A 22,266-nucleotide genomic window follows, 5' to 3' on the forward strand; every position below is an offset into this window, starting at 1 on the left:
ATTACTCCAGAGGAAATCAGCGATGCCATCTCTCTGATGGCTGCTGGAAAAACGTTAGGGCCTGATGGGTTCCCACAGGAATACTGTGCCTCATACCGAAACATTTTGGTCTCCCACCTTCTCACCCTGTTCCAAGAAGTCGTGGAGACAGGGACATTCCCTCCTGAAACAGATATCGCCACTATTGTAGTCATCCCTAAGACCTAACCACCCTTACCCGCCTGCATGAACTACCTTCCAATTTCACTGATCAACGCAGAGATAAAGATATACGCCACAATCCTTGCCCAATGCCTGCAACCGATCTTTAACAAACTGATCCATCCAGACCAATGCGACTTCAGGCCAACACACAGTACTAGACATTGCACCGTTTACACCTGGCCCTGGCGCACCACCAATCACTCTCTCCCTACCTGGCACTCTTGCCGGTCGACTACGCAAAAACGTTCGACACAGTGGACTGGCAATACCTTGATGATGTGTTAGCTTTAGCAGGACTGGGCCAGTTCTCCCGCCATCTTGTCCGGGTCCTCTATTCCAAACCAAGAGCAAGGGTACTCATAAACGGGGCACTCTTGTAGGTGTTCCCAATTAATAGGGGTACTAGGCAGGGATGTCCCCTCTACCCTCTTCTGTTCACCCTCGTCATGGAGCTGGCTTGGTCAATCCGGGGCGACGCTCAGATCCAGGGTTGTAGTTGGGATCATGCCCATACTGACAAAATTGCAATATTTGCAGACAATGTGTTTCTTTTTCTCGCAGACCCAGCCTAGTCCGGGCCCAGATGCTTCCAGGCCCTCCACACTTTTGAGAAGATATCTGGCCTCCGCCTCAACCCTGCCAAATCGACCCTGGTACCCCTCCATCTCTCACAAGAGTGCTTTGATTGGCAATCAAATATCCCCATTATGCGGCAGTCATTCAAATATCTTGGGATATGGGTGACTCTACTCCCCGACCTAGAGTGGGCACTAAACATCACTCCACTAGTCAAGAAGGCTAAAGAGGATCTCCGGGATTGCCAGACATTGCTACTCAACCTGCTTGGCAGAGTTGCCCTTTTCAAAATGATGATCCTCCCTGTTTCTTGTACATATTCCAAAATACCCCATTTCACCTTCCGCGGGCCTGGTTCAGAGAAATAGAGAGTATGGCCACAAAGTTCCTGTGGGCTGTGGGGGCAAGAGACTGCGTATGCCCAATGCCGGTTCTCGCCTTTCGATGGGGGCATGGGGATGACTGATCTCTACTTGTACTTATTAGCCACACAGTTTCTCGTCTTACACAATTGGTTTACTGGTAGCTGATCCGATCCTGCCTACAGGGTCGAGCTAAGAGACCTGGGACTCCCACAAATCCAGAGTATGATGTATGGAAGTCCGGTTCCCAGAGCCTTGCCCTCTGTAACCCGTGCGGTCCTGCTGGCTTGGCACGCAGCCTTGGGTCACACCCGGTTGGATACCAAACTGACTCAACACACACCCTTTGGCAGGGAGAATGGCTGAGGGAAGTGCAAGCCTTGGAGGGATTTAGAGGCTGGGACCTTATTGGAATATCACAACAGTGGGCCGTCTGGGTGGGGGACTACATGCGCTAATTTTAAGACCTACAGTGTCGCCACACCCTCCACCACTCACAGTTCTACAAATACTTACAATTACGCCACGCTCTCAATACACATCTAACAATGGGTATGGCGCTTCCGGAATTCAGTCCAATGGAAGCACACATCATGATGGGCGACTTGGGAAAGAGCTGGGTCTCTAATTTTAAAACAGAATAAAGATCTACAGAAAATTGAGTCATACAGACCAATATCATTGCTAAATTCTGACCATAAGATTTTTGCAGGGATACTAACAGCAAGGGTGGCAAAGGTCATCAAAGCCATTGTGCACTCAGACCAGAGGGGATTCATACCTGGCAGACATCTAAATGAGCTCACTTTTCAAGTCTTAGGGGCAATAGATGTTGCAATAGAGAAAAAGCTTCCACTTACGATAGTTGCAATAGATGCCGCTAAGGCTTTTGATCAGGTGAACTGGCCTCATCTTTAGGAGGTCCTGCAAAGTTTTGGTTTTCTGAGAAATTTTGTGCAGGCGGTTAAATGCCTTATTTTAATCCCCGAGCAAAAGTCCTAGTAAATGGCACTCTGACGGAATGGTTCAGTATTTCAAGAGGCACTAGGTAGGGGTGCCCTCTGTCACCTCTATTATTTAATCTATATATCAAACCTCTTGTGTGTTCCCTTAGGGTGGATCCCCTCATTAAGCCTTTTAAAATTGCAGATTTTGAGCTAAAGTTGGCTCTTTATGCTGATGACCTCCTCCTGTACACTTCAAATCCCGCAGAAGCAATACCTAGGCTGTTGGAGTTGCCTGAGAAATTTGGTGAAGTTTCTGGTTATAAAATCAACAAGGATAAGACTGAACTAATGGAATGGAACTGTGCTAATAAAACACAGGGGGGAAGCTGTCGAATGAGATACCTCGGGATACAGCTAGCTCAGAACCTGGCTGATATACCAAAGATCAGTTGGAAGAAGGTGTCTATCGAGGTTGGTAGCCTACTATCGCACTGGGCAAACCTCCCTCTGAATATATATAGGAGGGTCAACCTCGTCAAAATGATAATTTTGCCCAAATTAACATTCTCGTACAATTCAATTCCAGTAACTTTTTGCACAAAGGATACTGCTAAACTCCAAGGTAAGATTGGGTCTTTCATATGGGCCACTAAAACCCCAAGAATTGCCTGGAAAAAGCTCAGGAGAGGCTTAAATGTGGGCAGTCTTGCTCTGCCCGACCTACCTACTTACTGCCATGCATTCCATTTTAAGAACTCTAGAATTTTGGCCAATAAGACTGACTCCTCCTCTTTAGGTTTACTATTTCAGGCCATTTTACATGATGTTCCGCTGGGACAGGAGTTTCTTCTTTACAAATTTGGAGATCTCAAGTTTTACAAGAAAGTCAGACTTAAGATCTTGGGAGCAGCATTAAGAAACTGGACTTACATCAGAAGGATTTTGAAAATTCCATCTTACACAGAGCAGGCCCCAATCTGGGATTCCCCCAGTACCCATGAATACCTTCAGTATCAACTCTGTCAACCCTAGTGGCTTGGAGGGAGAGGTAGTTGGTCCTATGATTATACCAGGGTACTGTTGGTCCTGTCCTCCTTAGTAACCTATGGCATCCCAGGTGCGGTGAACGGGAGTGGGATAAGGAAACAGTTTTATCTTGAGGGGGAACTCTTTTCCCCTCTCCATAGGCATCACATAAGGGCGGAGTCGGAACTGGCCTGATTGGAATGTTCGGAGAGATCCCATCAAGAGTGTTCCCTTTGGGCATGTATGAGGACTAAGAAAAAAAACAAAAGCGAATATATTGTTCCCTAACCAACAACAGCCCAACATCACTTGACTCACTCAGACACCGATGAGAGGAGTGGATGGGTCCCCTAGAGGACGAGGCCCGGGCGAGACGCCTTAATGGCCCCCAAGACCATTACCACTTCAGCTAAATTTTGCATCTCCACAATGCCTATTTAACGCCTGACCGGCTTTATAGAGCAGGCCAGCGACCCTCATGGTCGGGTCCTCACTGCGGTCTGGTACCGGCTGACTTCTGCCATATGGCCTGGTCCTGCCCCCTACTGGGAAGCAATATAATCTACACTCATGGGTGTCCTGGGTTGGGATGTGCCTCCTCCAGGTCGTCATAGATGGCTTAGATGGGTCCTTACCAGACAAGCTCTTTTTATGCACGGCCACCATGGTGGCCAAGCGGGACATCGCCGCGGCATGGAAACAGTCTGCTCGCCAAGTATTGCACAATGACGTAAGGGAGTGGACTGGTGCGCAGTTCAAGAGAAGTCACTCTTCGAGGCAAGAGGCTGCCCAACCAAGCACTCAAGGGTCTGGAGCAAATGTCTAAACCAATTGTGAGCTGTGTATATCCTGTCTCTTCCCGGGTTATGATGACATATGACAACGTGCTTGCAGTGGAAGCGGCATGTATGACTGCGCATGAATACACTAACAATTATTCCACTGTATCAATTAATTGCTATGACTTGCCTGTGCTGTACTGTTCTCTGTTTATTCCTAAAATCAATAACATTGAGTATAAAAAAAGATTTCCTTGGAGTTTTGGGCGTTGCAGAGGATTCTGTTTTGGGTGATATTTTTCTTTGTTGATTTGATGAGTTGGTGGTGTGCTGTGATGGCTGTTTTGTAGGCTGAGCGTGCTTCCAGGGTTTTGCTGTTTCTTCACGTCTTCTCCAGTTGTCAGTAGGAGCACTTGTTTTCTTGGAGATCCGTGGTGAACCAGTTGGCTTTCTTGTTGTGTTATCTCATGGTGTTCCGGAGGGGGGCGAGAGTGTTGGCGCAGTTGCTGATTTATTGATGGAGGTTGTTTGCCGCTGTGTTGGCGTCTGTCGTAGTTGGGGTGGAGTGCAGGTGAGGGCGAAGGTGAGGTGTTCTTCTGGGACTTCTTCCAACTTCTGTGTGGGAGGCGGCGCGTGTGTTTGTGTGCGGTGGGTTTCTTAAAGGAGAAGTGAATGCAGTGCTGGTCAGCCCAAAGCCGTTCCGTGGTGTGGGTGAAACTAATATTGTTTCCTCCGGCGAAGATGGGGTTGAGAGTGTGTTCTGCTGTGTTAGTGGAGGTGGAGACAAGTTGCTTCACTCCTATTTTGGTGAGGTTCTCCAGGAGGGTGGTGGTGTTGGGATTTAGTCTGGAGAGGCGAGGGCGTGTGGTACGATTTAGTCGGTGATGACGTTGGTGAAGGGGTTGCGGGGCCTAGGAAGTCCGAGTGTTCCGCAGAGCGTCGTTCTGGGGTTGGGCTGAATCTGGAAGGGGATGGGTTCCATGGGGGGGAGGCGTCGTCGGAGTTGGTGGTTGTCAGTGAGATGGAACTTTTGTGGACGATGGCCAGGCCTCCTCCTGAGCGGTTGGGGCGGTCTTTTCTCTGGCTCTTGTATCCATCGCGAATGACGATTGTGATATCAGGTGTGGAGCTGGCATTGGGCTAGGTCTCTGAAATTGAACTCCTCGGTAATGGGTTATCATTTGTTCCCGCGAACAGGAATGATGCATTTTCCATCTTTGTCGAATTACATGGTTTCTTTAGGACATTACAATTAAAACATTTCTTTAAGAAAAATCCATTCAATCCTCAAAGTAACGTGAGTGGATTGAAGTGCCCTTCGACATTTTTTCCGGCAACCAATTTAATGCCAAAGAACGCATTACTTTTTATAACTTTGTGATGAAGAACAACTTACATTAAAAGCCCTTACCAGCCGTGAAGACCTAATTGTGAAACCGGCAGATAAGGGTGGAAGCATTATCATACAGGTCAAGACATAGTATGACTTAGTAGTGCTCAGACAACTTAACAACCCAGCACATTACATTAAACTACCCAGAGATCCCACATCTAAGATTAGAAAAGGAATTCTGTGTCTCACTAATCAAGGTCTGGAAGACCAATGGCTCAGTAAAAAGGATTTTGACTACCTCAATAAAAAAGACTTCATGATTCCGGCATTTTATACGCTTCCTAAAATACACAAGGATAGTTTGCACCCCCCTGATAGACCTATAGTTGCAGGTTGCCAGTCTGTTTTACAACCTCTGGCGGAATATGTTGATTGTTTTTTAAAACCCTTCTTCTCCTCTACACAATCTTACACACAGGACAGTAGGGATGTTATTTCAAAACTAGAGGGGGAACCTTATGACATATCAAGCAATATTCTTGTGACAATGGACATAGAGAGCTTACTTACAAGCATACCCCAGGGAGAAGCTCTTGACATCATTGGTGAGGTCCTAAACGAGAGGATGCATCCACATCAGGTTTCAAGTGATTTTATTGTTAAATGTGCCAAAATTGCCCTCAAACAGAACTACTTTATGTTTAATGGAGACTTTTATGGCCAAGTGAAAAGGGTGGCAATGGGTGCTATTTTCGCACCGTATATGGCCAATCTGTATGTAGCCTCTTTTGAGGAAAAGGTGATTTACAACAATAATCCCTTTAGCTTCCACATAAAGAAATACTTATGTTACATTGACGATGTATGTCTAATATGGGAAGGCACAGAGGCCGAGTTACACAGTTTTCACTCATGGTTGAATTTGCAAAACATGAACTTACAATTCACCATTGAAAGTAATCACTGTTCGATTAGTTTTTTAGATCTAACTATTTTCAACGATGAAAGGAATTCAGCTATGAGACTCTACACCAAACCAACGGCGAGAAATACGCTGTTAAAATACACTAGCCATCACCCCCGTAATCTGAGGGATAATCTCCCTTTTCGGCAGTTTTTGCGCATTAAATGCAACTGTACCAAAAGGGAGGATTACTTTAAAGAGGCTAAAGTGTTACAATCAAAGTTAGTCATGCGAAGTTATCCATAAAGACTGGTGAAGCATGCCATGAAACGTGCGTGGTATTATGATCGGCAGGCACTTCTATATAAAAATGATCAAAAGATAATCAAGACAGGCAACAGGATGTAATTACATGTGTTACAACGTTTGGAACTGAGTTGAATGTAATCAGAAGAATAATTTTTTTTAAATGGTATTTGATCCAAAAAGCGGAACCACATTTAAAACAACCACGCTTTGCCTTCAAGAGGGCAAGAAACTTAAGAGACCATCTAGTCGAGCCTACAATGAACAAACCCCAGTAACAATTCAAAACATGTGGGGTTTAATGCCGGTAATAGGGCATTATCCCTGTGGTAATTGTGCGGCTTGCTCCACCACGAGTGCAACAAAAACATGTATCCTTAATGGTAAGGAACGGAAATTGAGGCAACATTCAAACTGTCTAACAAAAAATGTAATCTACTGTATACAATGCCAGTGTTCTTTATTGTATATAGGTAAGACCACACAAGAAATCAAGAAAAGTATTATGCAGCATCAATCACGAATTTGCTGTAAAGTAACAACTGCACCTTTGGTTGAGCACTATCTAGAAAAGTCACATACTGTATTTGATATGAAATGGTTTGTTTTGGAAACTAAAAATTTCAAAGAGAAGACAGAATGTCGATCGACTGCTCACATTGAAAGAGAATAGATGGATCTGAACATGCAAGACTGTTGAAAGAGGGTTAAACTCTTTTATTGAATGGCAAACACTAGCAACACTCTAGTTTTATCAGTGGTATGCCTAGAATTCGGCATATATAATGTGTATTGTGAGCAAGGTACCACTGGCCGTTCTATTTATTAATTTATATGCTTCCCTGATTGGGCACCATTATGAGAGCAGAAGTATTTAAGTGTTGACATTCCTGTGCAGCTCTGCTCATATTATTCTTGATTCATTATTCTTGATTCTCTATTCTATATTTTGTGGAGTTTACAGACATAAACCCCATTTACACCTTTGCAACATGGAATCTGAAGTCTTCTCTGAGTAGATTAAGCGCTTATCACATGGCCTTTTCACGCAATACAGTAGGAAGTATTTTATTATGGTGTCTCATATTGTATTGTGGCTTTTTCAATGGTTTAGATATCGCACGATAACTGGATGACAATTATTAGATTTGGCATCTACTTCATGGATCTTTTCATGCAATTTACTTTGATGTTTATTTTTATTGTGGGTCTCTCACGTTATAATATGGCGCTTTTCATTACTCTGGATATAGCACGATAATGGGATAATGTGCGTGGACATTTACTGACTGAGTAGGAAGACAGAGTCACATTAAAGCAAATCTTGATCATAAACTCACCTAAGATGGCCGCCATATACACGACGCTTTCGACGTCGATGCCTGCAACACTTTATAGCTTGGCGGACCGAGCACGTCTCACTCGGACTTTTATGTTGGGTTGAGGGCACAGAGCAGCGCCCGGTGCTTGTCACAGTAAGTTAATATACTTTCCTTTTTAATGTTTGTGCGTTTATGAAGTTTGTAACGGCCGTATTGTTACTGAGCCTCCAGTGTATTTTCCAATTTCAGGTTTGTTTAAGATTGAATCGTACGGCTTGTTGTGTAAGTATGATGTTTGTTATACACGACACTGGGTGCAATCGAGTAGAGAAGTCATATATACCGTTTAATGATGGTTTGGTCTGACACTTTATTTTTCTACATATTTTTTCATTTATAGTTCCCGATTACAACGGGAAGGTGAGAAGGAATTTCCTATGAGTCATTGGTTGTTAGTTAGTTTAGTTCTTATTGGCAGGGTGATAGTAATGGTCACTAGAATCTGTTTTGCACATTTACATATTGAGGTGTTTTGGCTCTTGTGACACTTTGGAGCACTGACGTGATTAGTTTTAAGAATATGCACATTGGGCTAGGGTGGCACTTGTGCTTTTGGCTTTTAGAGGTGTGAATTCATTAATGATCTATTCTGTTCTTTTTGAATGTTGAGCAGACAATATCTTTGAATTCAGGGTTTCTTTATACATGTTTTATGTTTTTATGATATCAGACTGGTTGTGCAACAACATCGTCCTGAAGATGGTCTTGTGGATCTTCTAGACTGTCAAGAGACCGAAACGTCGACTCTCTCACACCTTTTTGTTACACATTTATGTTCTGTTAAGGAACGCCCTTCCTGTAGAAGCTAAGTCCCTTCCCACTATGCAGTCCTTTAGAAAGGCCCTGAAGACTCGGCTATTTGCTAAAGCATACCTGTAGTTTTGTCTTGCCTTCTTTGTGATTTATTTTTGATAGGCGCCTTGATGCCTTCGGGTTTTAGTTGCGCATTATAAATTTTCTTTCATTCATTCATTCATTCATTCATTCAAGACATGACAAATATATTGTGAAAGGTTATTTGTTTAATTCTGACATATGGGGTTGATCTCCCATATGTATAGAAATACAAAAGGTGTTGTATCACTACTGTTCAACAAACATATATTACCAGTAGTGTTTAAGTTGGCATACTTGCTAGGTATTTTTTTAAAACATTTTGGATTACAAAAGTATCCGTATAAAAATCGTGTTGTGAGAAATTCCCTGATTCTTATAAATCGTGTTCAGAAATATGACAATGTTTAAATAATGAAATAAGAGTTAAAACGATTCCTCAAGGTACATTTATATTTTGTCGATAGGTCTCTGAGGAAGGCAAAGTTGAGTGTGTGATTGTTGAGGAGGTCCCCGATTTCTATGGCGTGTCTGTGCAGGGAGCGTACGTTGATGAGGATGCAACTCAGGGGTTTGTGTGCGGTGGCTTCCGGTAGTTTGGGGGTAGCTCCCAGGGTCCGGAGGTGGGTTAAGGTGCGGCAGCAGTGTCTGCAGGAGAACGGGCCTTGGGTGTTGCTGGGCGTTGAGACCTAGCAGTTGATGTTGCGTCCAGGGTTGATTGCATGGAGATTGCTGGGTTGCAGTGGTGGGGGGGTCGAGTGACCAGGGTCCATGGCGCTGGTCGCGGTCGGGTCGTGGACAGGCGCAGACAGGCTTGCCTTTGGCGTGCCTGCGGCTAGGCTGTGCAGCAGCCGCAATTAAGTTGGGGTCGGAGAGAGGGTGATCAGCTGGGAGGTGGGAGCGACATGCTGGGGAGAGGGTCCGCAGCGATGGGGAGCGTGGGAAGCAAAGGAAAGGATTCAAAGGGAAAGAGAAAAAGTCACGGAAAAAAGGCAAACAATAAACAAAGGCAAAAACGACACAGAACAGAGCGGAATAGCAGCAGATTCGGGTGTTCTTCCACTAACCACCAGGGATGAGGCACAGGCAGGAGCCTGCGTGTGGAGGAGGGCCTCGAACACCTACCTGGCAAGTAGCTCAAGTGGCGCTAAGGGCAGAGCCTTAAGGATGAACCTGTGTGGTGGCAGAGCAGTGAGTGGTCTTGCTCTTCTTGCCGCGCAGTGGCCCCATTAAGTAGGGGTCGGGGTGAGGGGGATCAGCTGGGAGGTGGGAGCAACATGCTGGGGGGTGGGGCAGCAGCAGCGGGGAGCACAGGAAGCAAGGGAAAGAAAACAAAAAAGAGAAAATGCAAATAGAAAAAGGCATGGGAAAAGGAAAACAAGAGAAAAGGGCAAATAAGTCAAAAAGGACACAGAACAGAGTAGTATAGCAGAAGAGCAGGGTGCTTTTCCACTAGAACACCAGGGATGAGGCGCAGGCAGGGGCCTGCAGGCGGAGGAGGGCGTAGAACACTTACCTGGCAAGGAGCTCAAGCAGCGCTAAGGGCAGAGCCCTAACGGTGGAGCTGCCCGGTAGGAGAGCAGGGACTGACCAGGAGGTCAGAGGTCTTGCTCCATGGCTTTTTCTGAAAAGCACATACTTTATTCCCAAATGTGCATTAAAAAGATATTCAGGCTTGGATGTTTGTGCAGAAATATACTTATGTGTGCAATCAAATAGGAATTCTCTTTCAGATGTGCAAAACTGACAGGTGTCCAGTCATTCAAATGCTTGAACTTGCTATTATGGGATCTTTCCTGCATGTCTAGCAAATCTCCTAGAAGTACAGCCTTTTGATTTGCATGATATTTTACAAATTTGCTAAAAAGGCTACAAATTAGACAGCCAGCCCTGCAGCGGCCCTTGAGAAATAATTCAAATATTTAGGTACACTTGATTGAGTCTGACCAAATCAAGGATTGTTGCCAGGTTCACCTTTTCCCAATTAAAATGTGAAAATATAGTGCCAAATTGTGTTTTTTTCAGCATAGCCAGTTCTAATAAATTGGGTATTATCATTGATACATCTTCCGCTTCCTTTCATTTTTTTCATGCTTATTCTTCCAGTGAAGTTTTGCACCAGTCTTATAGACTGGACTGAAGACTACATTAGTGACAACAATGTCCTAAAGAAGCTTTATCAATATACATGACGAAAAGCATCCACCGAGTGATGTGGTGGTGTCCCCGAGTGATGTGGTGGTGTCCCCGAGTGATGTGGTGGTGTTCCCGAGTGATGTGGTGGTGTCCCCGAATGATGTGGTGGTGCCCCTGAGTGATGTGGTGGTGCCCCTGAGTGATGTGGTGGTGCCCCTGAGTAATGTGTTGGTGCCCCTGAGTGGTGCCCCTGAGTGATGTGGTGGTACCCCTGAGTGATGTGGTGGTGTCCCTGAGTGATGTGGTGGTGTTCCTGAGTGATGGAGGGTGGAGTTGGAGGGTGGAGTTGGAGTTGGAGGGTGGAGTTGGAGGGTGGAGGGTGGAGGGTGGAGTTGGAGTTGGAGTTGGAGGGTGGAGTTGGAGTTGGAGGGTGGAGTTGGAGGGTGGAGTTGGAGGGAGAGCAAGGAGTAAAAGAAAGAGCATGGGTGCGAGATAGAGAGAGGGGTATGAGGAGAAAAAAAAATAACACACGAGTGGTGCGCACGTAGGAAGGGAAAAAAGTTTAGTTAAAAACACCTGGCGATTGCAATCACTATTCAGCATTGAATGGGAAAGTAGGTTAGGGAGAGGGATGTTACGGGGAGAGCGAGGGAGAGAATGAGAGAGAACTACAGGGGAGGAATGGAGATAAAGAGAGCAAGGAGTAACAGAAAGAGCGTGGGTGCGAGAACAAGAAAGAGACGTGAGGAGAGGAGCTTTTAGTGAGGGGCAAAAGCCCCACTGGTTAGCTTTAGCTAATGCATGGCGAGTGTAGGACTAAAAGAACAAGATAGCGGGGAGTGCATTCCTTTCAAGTCTGATGGAGGGGGGGGCGGCAGCCTTTTAAGTCTGATGGGGTGGGGGCGGGGGAGCAAATGGTGAGGCGCATGCACTGGCCATAATCCGCATTCCAAAGCCCTCTGACATCAAAGGAAGGGTAGGAGGGAACGAGCATATGGGGTGTGAGCGATAACGAAAGTAAGAGGGGGAGCAGGAAGTGGGGCCGAGCGCGCTCTGGCGAAAGCAGTCCAGATGCCAGCTTCGCGCTTGAATGCCTCACATGCACTGGCCATAATCCGCATTCCAAAGCCCTTTTGTTAGGCTTTCCTGGAGCCCCTACATAGTTTATCGCAGAAGCAATGCGCAAGCGCATTGGCTACAGCGAGACCTAAAAAACCTATATTTTTTAAAGTGATCACAAATATGGTGGTCTGCTGACTACAGCGGGCCGCCATCAAAGTGATGGCCTCCAATCTGAGTAAATTCCAATTTGCCATTTGCTCACTAAAATGCATGAGATTTGATTACAGCGCACACTGATTTCTTATTTTCTGAACCGACCCATTCGTACATAGGTCACTTTGGTGAATAATTCAGTGGTCACAAAAAACAGCATCTTGCTTCTCCTGAAAACACATATGTTGTTCTGAAAGGCCATCATTTTATTCTGAGTAAGTAAACTCAATCACTCTAAATTAACACTTGATGCATTAAACTGCATGAGGGAGAAGGTTACAATTATAACCCTCTCTGTCCACTCCTGCTGGCTCCCTCCATCTGTTCGATTTGCCAGTGCTTGTTTTCTGTATGAGCCAGAAGGCCATGCTGCTGTTGCATATGCTATAAGTTGTTCACTCCCCTAGTTATGTCTTCTTTCCCACTTTTGCCATCTTTCCCAATTGTGCAACTTCTCCCAGGTGTAGGTCTTCCAATTGTCCAGGGTCTCATAAGTGTTCATTCTCTTCATGGAGACTTTACCTAGTGTATCATTCTTCCTGGTGTCCAGCAGGAGTGCTGTCCCTTTCAGTTGCATAGTCTCTCCAAGTTATGTTATATTCTGTCCCTTGTACACAGTCATTTCCAGGTGTAAAGTCTCCTCTAGTAGTACAGTCTCTTCCACGTTGCAGCCTGTACCAGCTGTACATATTCACACTGATATGCATGCTCTATAATGTCTGTCAGGCTTGCAGACTCCATAACGTACAGTCTCTAGCAGGCTGTGTTCTCTCCCATTTGTACTGTCAGTGCCATGTACACAACATCTTCCTGGGTGCAAAGTCTGTCACAGGTGTACAGTCTCTTCACCTCTTCATCAGTTATGCAATCTTAACCTGGAGCTCTGTAGTTTCTCACAGATGTGCATTCCCTAATGTGTTCTGTGTCTCTCAACCTCTCTCAGACTCATAAATGTGCAATCTCTGTCAGATTGTGGTTTCTCCCCTTTGTACATTCCCTCCCAGGATTCAGAGTCCTGATTTACCTTTTTCTTTCTTGTTTCAGGAGGTGAGCTATGATGAGCATGCCCTTCACCAACAAAGATGAATGGATGACATATGGTCAAGATTTAAAGCTCTTTCTCCCTGAAATGGGAGAGCTGCAGTCACAGTTGTATGAGGGCGAGTATGACCCCTTCAAGTACGCACCAGTGTTTGAGAGCAACTTTGTACAGGTACAGAATCATAAAACATAGGTACATATCACGCACACAAACTCATGCAAACACCATATTGTATTACAATTTTATAGTGCAACAATATTGTGTGTGAAAACCAGAGCTATTCTTTTGTTGCTGTATTGTCCGTAAATCTGAAGTGAAATGGAATCAGGGATAGGACCCTTACCTTTAAGTGCTGATGTGTGGATGAGTTGGCAGTGTGTGAGTGCTTAGAGGACTACATGGGATGTGGTTTATTGTCATGAATGTATGACAGAGACTGTTCTTACAGTATTTATATAGACATGTAGCAGAGCTGACACGTGTATAAGTAGCAGACAATATTCAACCCTGCTGTCTGTAAAAGATCTTTTAACATGTAGGTCAGGTCAGTTATGTTATGTTATGTTATGTTATGTTATGTTATGTTATGTTAATATTATTTTTATAGCGCACAGATGCCCCATCAAAGGGGCGTCCTGGCGCTTAGACAGGTACTATAACATAACACACAAGATGAAAAATGAAAGGGGAGGGCGGCTACTCAGAGACAGGGAACAAGAAAGTTTTAATAGCACGCCTGAAAGTGGACAGGTCATTCAGAGCTTGACTGACACCATTTGAGGTTCAGTTATAACCGAATGTATTAGCACCCTGTGGTGGTGAAGTAGCATCCAAAAGGAAAGTGCATTATGTCACCATTCATTGAGTATTCATTGAGTATGATCAAAGACTTCCCCAGGCAACAATAGAAATGGGCTTTGCATAACCTCCATTGCATGTGCCGAGATGTAAGCGTCATGGAGTGGTACAGAGGACCTGATGTTGGCACCAAGCAATGTATGTATCTTAATGACTCCCACTGGGTGTCTACATACCAACCTATAGGAATTGGCATTACGCGACCAGTCATGCCCACTCACCCTTGGAACGAGAGATAAGCCATTCTAAGGGATAATTTGGATGAAATGGTACTGCCTGAGGAGGTGTGGCCAGCATCTTTGAGAATTTACTCCTTCACATTGTTAGGGCTTTTTACACAAGAACACAGTCCGTTTAGGTGCATTTCATTGAGTGTAGGCAAGGCATTAACAAATTCATTGCACCCATAGAGCAGGCTACATTTCACAAAATAGGCGTTGTTGATATCACCCTTGGTAAATGTTGAATACATCTTCTTTTTAGGTCTTGCCAGCTGAGATACAGGTCGCTCCATTTTTAAGGGCATTGTACAGCCAGTCTTGGTATGAGCTATAAGGGTTGATTCATGGGTGACAGAAGCACATTCTTAGATTGAATGCTAGGAAATGGAGCCGCCCGAGGTAGCATTGCAGGTGTTGATGAAGAAGGACCTGTTAGTCCAAACAGTACTTCATGTTACACTTCAGGTTAATACAAGTATAGGAAAGTATATTGATTGAATGATGTAATAAAAGTAATTCAGCTAATTATACTTTATTTTCGTCTCACTAGTAATATAAAGTTTACCTAAAACATATTTCAGTTTAGATGGGTTGCGCACGATTATAATGAGAGTAGTTCCACATCACAATTTTAAGGCATTGAGCCAAGAGAGATCAAATTCCTTTAAATTCATAAGAGCCTTAGGAGAAAAAATGGTGCAGTCTACACAGCGGCATAAGTAAACTCACTTGAAGAATACATTTTAAACTGGGTGTGGCTTAAATAGATTTAATGACGAAGTGGTAGGTTGACAGACAGTTACAGTGTATGCCAGTAGCACTGTCATCACAGACAAGTGCAGAATAGACACATTTTCATTTTAGTGAGCTATAAACAGACTAAGTGTAATAGCAGTAGCACATTTTTCTCCTGATCTTACAGAGACTGAAAATAGCCTGAGACACTACTGCATGTCCATCGTATGCTGGTGGTACTTTTTCTACAGCACCAGGTTCTTGCATGCTTCGTGAGTTCCATGTTGGTTTTAAATGGTTATTAGCTATTGCATCTGTGTGGAGAAGGTATCACACTGAAGCCTTTCTTCTCATAGGCAGAAATGGTCTGAAGTGGTGCCAGCCTGTAGCAGAGTGTGCTCTTCTATGAGTCCCTTGAGATTTACTTGGATGCATGTTTGAACTTCTGTGATGATGGTTGGAAGAAAGTATCATCTGATGATCTCTGGGAGCTTCAGATGGTACAATATTGCTGTAGTACATACACTAGAGCATCATAGTCATCCTTGCCGTCATTTTGCAATGGTTAGATTTAGTGATTGTGTTACCATGGTGGGACGAGCTCTTGACAGCTTTCCTGAACTGTAAGAGTTTTCAATAAGTCTTATTTTCATCGGGAGAGAATTTGGTAGGTTATCCACTCCTACCAAGATGCTGTTCCCAATGATGGATTCCTTGTTATATGCAGGGCTGCTGTGATGCCATTGAGGAGAGTTGTATCTTTTTGAATATATTTGGAGCTTTACTTGGATGAAGTGTGGGACTTTGCCGTTGGACATTTTGTGATGCAAAGGGTCTTGAGAGATAAATGTCTGTACGGTGGTAGCCAATGGTATACTTCTATGACTAGTGTAGTATGGTCACACAGATGAATATGTAGTGTTTGTCTTGCTGCAGCAGTCTGGATTCGTTGTGCCTGTCAAAGTATAAGAGTGAGACTCCCTGGTAAACTCCCTTTATTCTAGATGTGAAGTAATAAGTGGGTTAATTCTCTGGAGCTTCTTTTGTAATCCTAGTTGCAAGAAGATTCGAAAAAGGGTTCACATGCTGTAGATACAGTACTTGACATGTTTTTCTGTCAATAACAGGTTTGTTTTTCACAAAGAGACCAACATTGAGAAAACTGCTCTGACATCAAAGCAGTGAAAAATAAAACTCATTTTCACAAGTCAGAGCACTGAATACCAATGTTTCAAATCTGGTGTTTTTGCTAATAGGTAATCCATACATAACAGGGTGTTCCTGGTACTTGGTTAACTTTGGAACTAGTGATAGAGTCGAGTCCATGATCACTCTCGGGTTTCTTACTTCTGTTGATGTTGGCAGCCCTCAAGTATTTTGGGCCAGATCGACAAGGAATGACAAGTCTTCCAATTTCAGGAAGCTGTGATCCCTATTTTGGATCAGTTACGCTTAAAGTAGTTAATAAGCACCCACTGGTCATGGTTCATAGACTTTGGCCTAGTCCTGACATTTTCAGATAACTAGGGTCCTCCAGTCTTAAGAAAGTGTACTATTGACCCGAGGGGTATCGAGGCGCTTGGTAAAGGTGTGTGTTCCCAAGGTGCTTATATGAAAAGCCAGGTCTTTAGCATCTTTCAGAACTCCATAGGGAAGGAAGAGGCTCTGATGTGTTGGGGGAGGTCGTTCCATGTCTTGTCACCAGACACCTGCGCTCTGCTTCACTCTCACTCGATCACACTCTCCTCATCCGCAAAAGCAAAATTGGAGGTTGCTCATTCTCCTGCATCTCACATGGAATAAGTGATGTAGGAGAATAAGCAACCTCCAATTTTGCTTTTGTGGATGAGAAGTGTGTGTGAGAGTGAAGCAGAGTGTAGGGGTCTGCTGGGTTGGTGAAAGTGTTTTGGCTGTTTGGGTATTCTGGTCATGTGTTGTGTAGGACTTTGCATGTGTGCGTGAGAAGTTTGAATTGGCTGCGCTTGTGAATGGGGAGCCAGTGAAACCACCTGAGGTGCAATGCCATGTGGGTGCGTTGTGGGAGGTTGAGGATGAGTCCTGTGGTTGCATTCTGGATGGTCTGGAGTCTGTGTAGGAGTTGTTTGGAGACTCCGGTGTAGAGAATGTTGCTGTAGTCCAGCCTGCTGGTAATGAGTTTTTGTGTGATGGTCCGTCTGGTGTTCTGAGGCAACCATTTGAAGATCTTTCGCAGCATGCGTAGGATGTGGAAGCAGGAGGTGCACATTGTGTTGATTTGAGCTGTCATTCATGTGGAGCTTGTCATCTAAGATGATCTCCAGATTTCTTGCATGGTCTGTGTGTGGTTGGTCCTATCTCCGATGGCAACTAGGTGGAATCCCATGGGGAGGTCTTGTCGCAGAAGACCAGTACTTCGATCTTGTCGTAGCTGAGCTTCAGGCCATTACTTTCCATCCAGTCTGCTTCCATGGTCATAAAATTGGTGAATTCTGGTTCTGGTGATGTTTGTCTTGTCAGTCAGGGAGAGGATGATTTGGGTGTCATCAATGTATGAGATGATGGTGATGTCTTGTGATCGGATGATGTTGGTGAGCTGGGTCATGAATATGTTGAAAAGAGTGGGGCTGAGGGTTGATCCCTGTGGGACAGCGCTTATCAGTTTCTTGGTCTCTGATGTGAAGGGTGGCAGCGTGACCCTTTGGGTTCTTCCCATGAGGAAGGAATAGATCCATTTTTGCAGGTCCTTGTACACCAACCATGTGGAGTCTTCTGATGAGGGTGTGGTGGTAGATAGTGTTAAAGGCCTCTGAGGGGTCAAGCAGGATAAAGGCCACTGTTTCTCCTCACTCCAGGAAATTTTGAATGTCGTCAGTGGCTACAATGAGCGCTTCTTACTGAATCCTGATTCTGTGTTGTCTAAAGGATGGTGAAGTTCGAGGTGGGAAAAGAGTTGCTTGCTAATGGCTTTTTCAATTACTTTGGCTGGATAGGGAAGCAGGGACATGTGTTGGGAGTTGCTCAGCTGATTCAGGTCATTTGTGGGCTTCTTGAGGCATTGATTTCTGAAAGTTTCCATTCATCTGGAAAAGTGGAAGAGGTGATAGAGGTGTTGATGATAGGGGTCAAATTGGTGCTGATTGGTGATGTTCCAAGGTTGCAGATGTGGAGGGGGCATGGGTCCATTGGGGCCCATGAGTAAATTGTCCGCATGCTTGCTACTGTGTCCTTTCTGGTGAGGGTTGTCTATTCGGTCAAGTGGCCATCTTTGTTGCTTGTAGGTAGGTTAACAATGAGGTCTCTGGGGTTGGATGGGTATGCAAATATGCTGTAGATGCTTGCGATTTTGCTGTGGAAGAAGTTGGATATGTTGTTGTAGAGTTGTTGGGAGGCAGCAATGTTTTTAACAGTGGCTGAGGGAGAGGCGAAATCTTTGACAATCGAGAAAATCTTTTTGCAGCTGTTGGAGCTTCCTTTGATGTGTTCCAACAGTCCCTTTTTTCTTGATGTCTCTAATTTGCTTCTAATAGTATCTGAGTGCAGTCTTGGAGGTAGTTCTGTCGGTGTGTCATGCCTCCATTTTCTTCCTAGCCATTTACAGTGTCATTTGGTATGTTGGAGGTCTGCGTACCAGCTTGCCTGCTTGTTTGATCTACTATGCTGCATAAAGGTCACCCTGAGCACACACAGTAAACTTAATAGTCCTTAATATGTAGAAAAAGCCTAAAAACTCTTGATCCAAGTTCAAGGTGTTTATTCGAATTGATCAATTCTCAAAATGGAACCAGGCAGTATTTTCAAGACACAGCTGGATCTCAAGTTCTAGTCACAGCAAAAAAACAGCCAACACATGTTTCGTCGTGCGATGTAATGCACACTTTACTTCTTCAGGGCTGCAATCCCAAGAAAAACACAATTACTCATCTGTTTTCCGTAAAATACGTGGATTTCAGAAGTTTAATCCACTCACCAAGTACAGAAAAAAGCGAACCCATCACCAAATTGTGATCAGAGTATGTGTGTAAAGGAGAGCAGAAACCGTAGCGCTATATTTAAATGCCATGTATAAGAAAGTTTCCAGGTTAAGAAAATCTCCGCTAGCATCTCTAAGTAACAGTAACCTGAAATGATAAGTTCACTTTCTAGCATGCTACATTCCTCTTTGCAAGTACATCCATTTCTAATACAATGTACCATATGTACATAGATTCTCTCTAAAACAAATATCCTGTTGCTATAATAAAGGGAAAAGCAAAGACAGTGTGAGAAATATCGAGACCACCAACAATACGTTATTTAATATCTCCTGCCCAAGTGAGATACTAAGTCGTCTCACCTATAATGTAATGGGTCACTGGCAAAGAACGATATTTCATCAGCAAACGTCTCAGTAAAGTCGGGTAGAAATATGTAATTCGTAATAAAGAAATCACGAGTTCATGACTTAGGGGAAATAGAAGAAATCATGTCAGAGAACTCATAGATACTCGAGGCTATTCATACTAAAATAACGTAAATCCACGTAAAATTGTTTTTCACGTAAGATCGAAAATCACCAAAATATAAGTTATACTAATCCAAAGTATTCAGATGCTTCAAAACAGCATCTACTTACAGTAGTAATTCTGACATGTGTGAGTAAGCCGATAAGTCAGTAATAAAGTACAATCATATCAGAGCAAGGCTCAGTTTCCGGGTAACAAAGTAAGTACGCTACACAACTTATATCCATGTCCCATATCCAAATGGATTTTAGGAGATCCGACAAACTAATTAGTATCTATAAAAACATCCCTGAGCTCCTCCCTCACAGTGAGGGGGTTGTAGCCCTTGGTTGCACTAGGTGTTTCAACCAAGAGGAGATCACAGATGACGAAGCATGCCACCTCGGTGGGTGATGGGATTCCATCCTTATAAAAGGACTCCTCCCATGTTTAAATAAGAGCCAAATACTTGTACTGTTTACACTTTAAAGACTTACTAATCAATCAATCAATCATATCATTTGAAAAGCGCACTACTCACCCGTGAGGGTCTCAAGGCGCTGGGGTGGAGAGTGCTGCTACTGCTCAAAAAGCCAGGTCTTGAGGAGTTTCTGAAGGTCAGCAGGTCTTGGGTCTGCGTTAGCTGGATAGGGATGGTGTTCCAGGTCTTGACGGTGAGGTGGGAGAACGAACTCCCGCGGAAGTCGCTCTTCAGAAACTGTGGCGAGGGTGAGGTCGGCGGAGCAGAGCTGGCGGGTGGGGGTTTAGAAGCTGAGTCGTCTTTTGAGGTACGTTGGTCCGGTGTTGTGGAGTGCCTTGTGAGCATGGGTGAGGAGCTTGAAGGTTATCCTCTTGTCGATTGGAAGCCAGTGCTGGTCTCTCAGGTGGGGTGTGATGTGGCTGAAGCGAGGGATGTCGAGGATCAGGCGTGCAGAGGCGTTTTGGATGCGTTGGAGCCGTCACAGGAGTTTTGCCGAGGCTCCTGCGTAGAGGGCGTTTCCGTAGTCCAACCTGCTGTTGGCGTGCGCCTGGGTGACCGTTCCTCTCGTTTCAGTGGGGATCCAATTGTAGATCCTGCGGAGCATGCGGAGGGTGTAAAAGCAGGAGGAGGAGACAGCGTTGGCTTGTTTAGTCATGGAGAGGGTGGAGCCGAGGATGACCCCCAGGTTGCATGCGTGGTCGGTTTTGGAGCGGTTCCCAGTGCAGTCGGCCACCAGGAGTTGTCCCAGGCCAAAGGGGTGGATCCAAGGATGAGGACCTCAGTCTTGTCCAAGTTCAGCTTCAGTCGGCTGTTCCTCATCCATTCAGCGACGGCCTTCATTCCTTCGTGAAGGTTGGTTTTGGCGGTGTGGGGGTCCTTGGTGAGGGAGAGGATCAGCTGGATGTCATCGGCATAGGAGATGATGTTGAGGTCGTGCTGGCGGGCGACGACGGCGAGCGGTGACATGTAGATGTTAAGCAGAGTTGGGCTGAGGGATGAGCCTGGGGTATGCCGCAGATGATCTCGGTGGCTTTGAAGTGGAAGGGGGGAAGGCGGACGCTCTGTGTTCTGCTGGAGAGGAAAGAGATGGTCCAGTCCAGAGTCTTCTCTTGGATCCCGGCGTTGTGGAGGCATGTTCGTAGTGTGTGGTGGCAGACCGTGTCGAAGACAGCTGACAGGTCCAGGAGGATGAGGGTCGCCGTTTCTCCGTTGTCCAGCACGGACTTGATGGCGGCGATGAGGGCAGTCTCAGTGCTGTGGTTGCTGCAGAACCCAGACTGGGAAGGGTCCAGGATGTTGTTCTCCTCGAGGTAGCGGCTCAGTTGTTCGTTGACGATCTTCTCGATGACCTTGTCTGGGAATGGGAGCAGGGAGATGGGACAGAAGTTCTTAAGGTCCTTGGGGTCCGCCTTGGGTTTCTTCAGTAAGGCGTTGATCTCGGCGTGTTTCCAGCTCTCCGGGAAGGTTGCTGTCTCGAAGGAGGTGTTGATGACTTTCCAGTGATGGGGTGCGATGGATGTGCTGGCTTTGTTGAAGATGTGGTGTGGGCATGGGTCTGACAGAGATCCAGAGTGAATGGTGTTCATGATTTTGATGATGTCGTTATTGTTGATAATGGTCCAGGAGAGCAGGCGGTTGGTGCGGATAGTGTTTGTGGGGGTTGAGGTCTCAGTGGTTGTCGGGGTGGTCATGGTGTTGAAGCTTTTGTGGATGTCTGCGATCTTGGGGTGGAAGAAGGTGGCCAACGAGTCACACAGGTCTTGTGAGGGTGGGACGTCGTTGGTGTTGGAGAGTTCCTTCATGATGTTGAAGAAGGAGGCCTTTTTGGTGGATCTGATGAGGTGATATTGTCTGCGGGTGGCGTTCTTGTGGGTTGCGTGGCTGTCCGGTATTCGTTCAAGGCGCCAGATCTTCTCCAGCTTTCGTCAGGTTTGCTTGGAGGCCCAGAGGTCTTCAATGAACCAGCTGGCTTTCTTGTTGGTGGGTTTCTTGATCGGGGCGAGGGTGTTGATCCACTGTGTGAGGTTACAGGCGGCGGTGTTGGGGTCGGCAGGTGGGCTCTGGGCAAGGGTGGTGGTTAGCTGGTCTTCGGTGACTTTGCTCCAGCAGCAGCGAGGCATCTGTTGGGTGCGATGGTGTGTGGTGGGTTTCTTGAAGGTGAAGTGGATCGGTCCAGTGGAGTTCGGTGGTGTGGTTGAAGGAGAAGTGGGGGCTTGCGGAAAAGAGGGGGTCAAGCGTTTGACCGGTGGAGTGGGTGGATGTTGTGACGAGTTGTCTGAGTTCGAGGTTGGCTAGGTTGTCGATCAGGGTGGTGGAGTTGGTGTTGTTGTTGTTCTCAAGGTGGATGTTCAGGTCCCCGAGGAGGATGTAGTCCGTGGAGGCGAGGCGTGTGTGCTGACAAATGT

At 45.4% G+C, this 22,266-nt stretch overlaps 1 protein-coding gene across 1 annotated transcript in view; it reads left to right on the plus strand.

Moving 5' to 3' along the window:
• Positions 1-13,116: 13,116 nt before the first annotated feature.
• GARIN5A (golgi associated RAB2 interactor 5A) overlaps positions 13,117-22,266 on the plus strand; it is a 239,684-nt gene continuing 230,534 nt past the window's right edge. The window contains exon 1 of the mRNA XM_086928652.1: positions 13,117-13,277. Within this exon, the coding sequence (XP_086784778.1) occupies positions 13,119-13,277 (159 nt within the window). The 5' untranslated portion in view covers positions 13,117-13,118. The remainder of the gene's footprint in view (positions 13,278-22,266) is intronic.

Source organism: Lissotriton vulgaris, chromosome 7 (assembly GCF_964263255.1).
Source record: "Lissotriton vulgaris chromosome 7, aLisVul1.2, whole genome shotgun sequence".
Taxonomy (NCBI): domain Eukaryota; kingdom Metazoa; phylum Chordata; class Amphibia; order Caudata; family Salamandridae; genus Lissotriton; species Lissotriton vulgaris.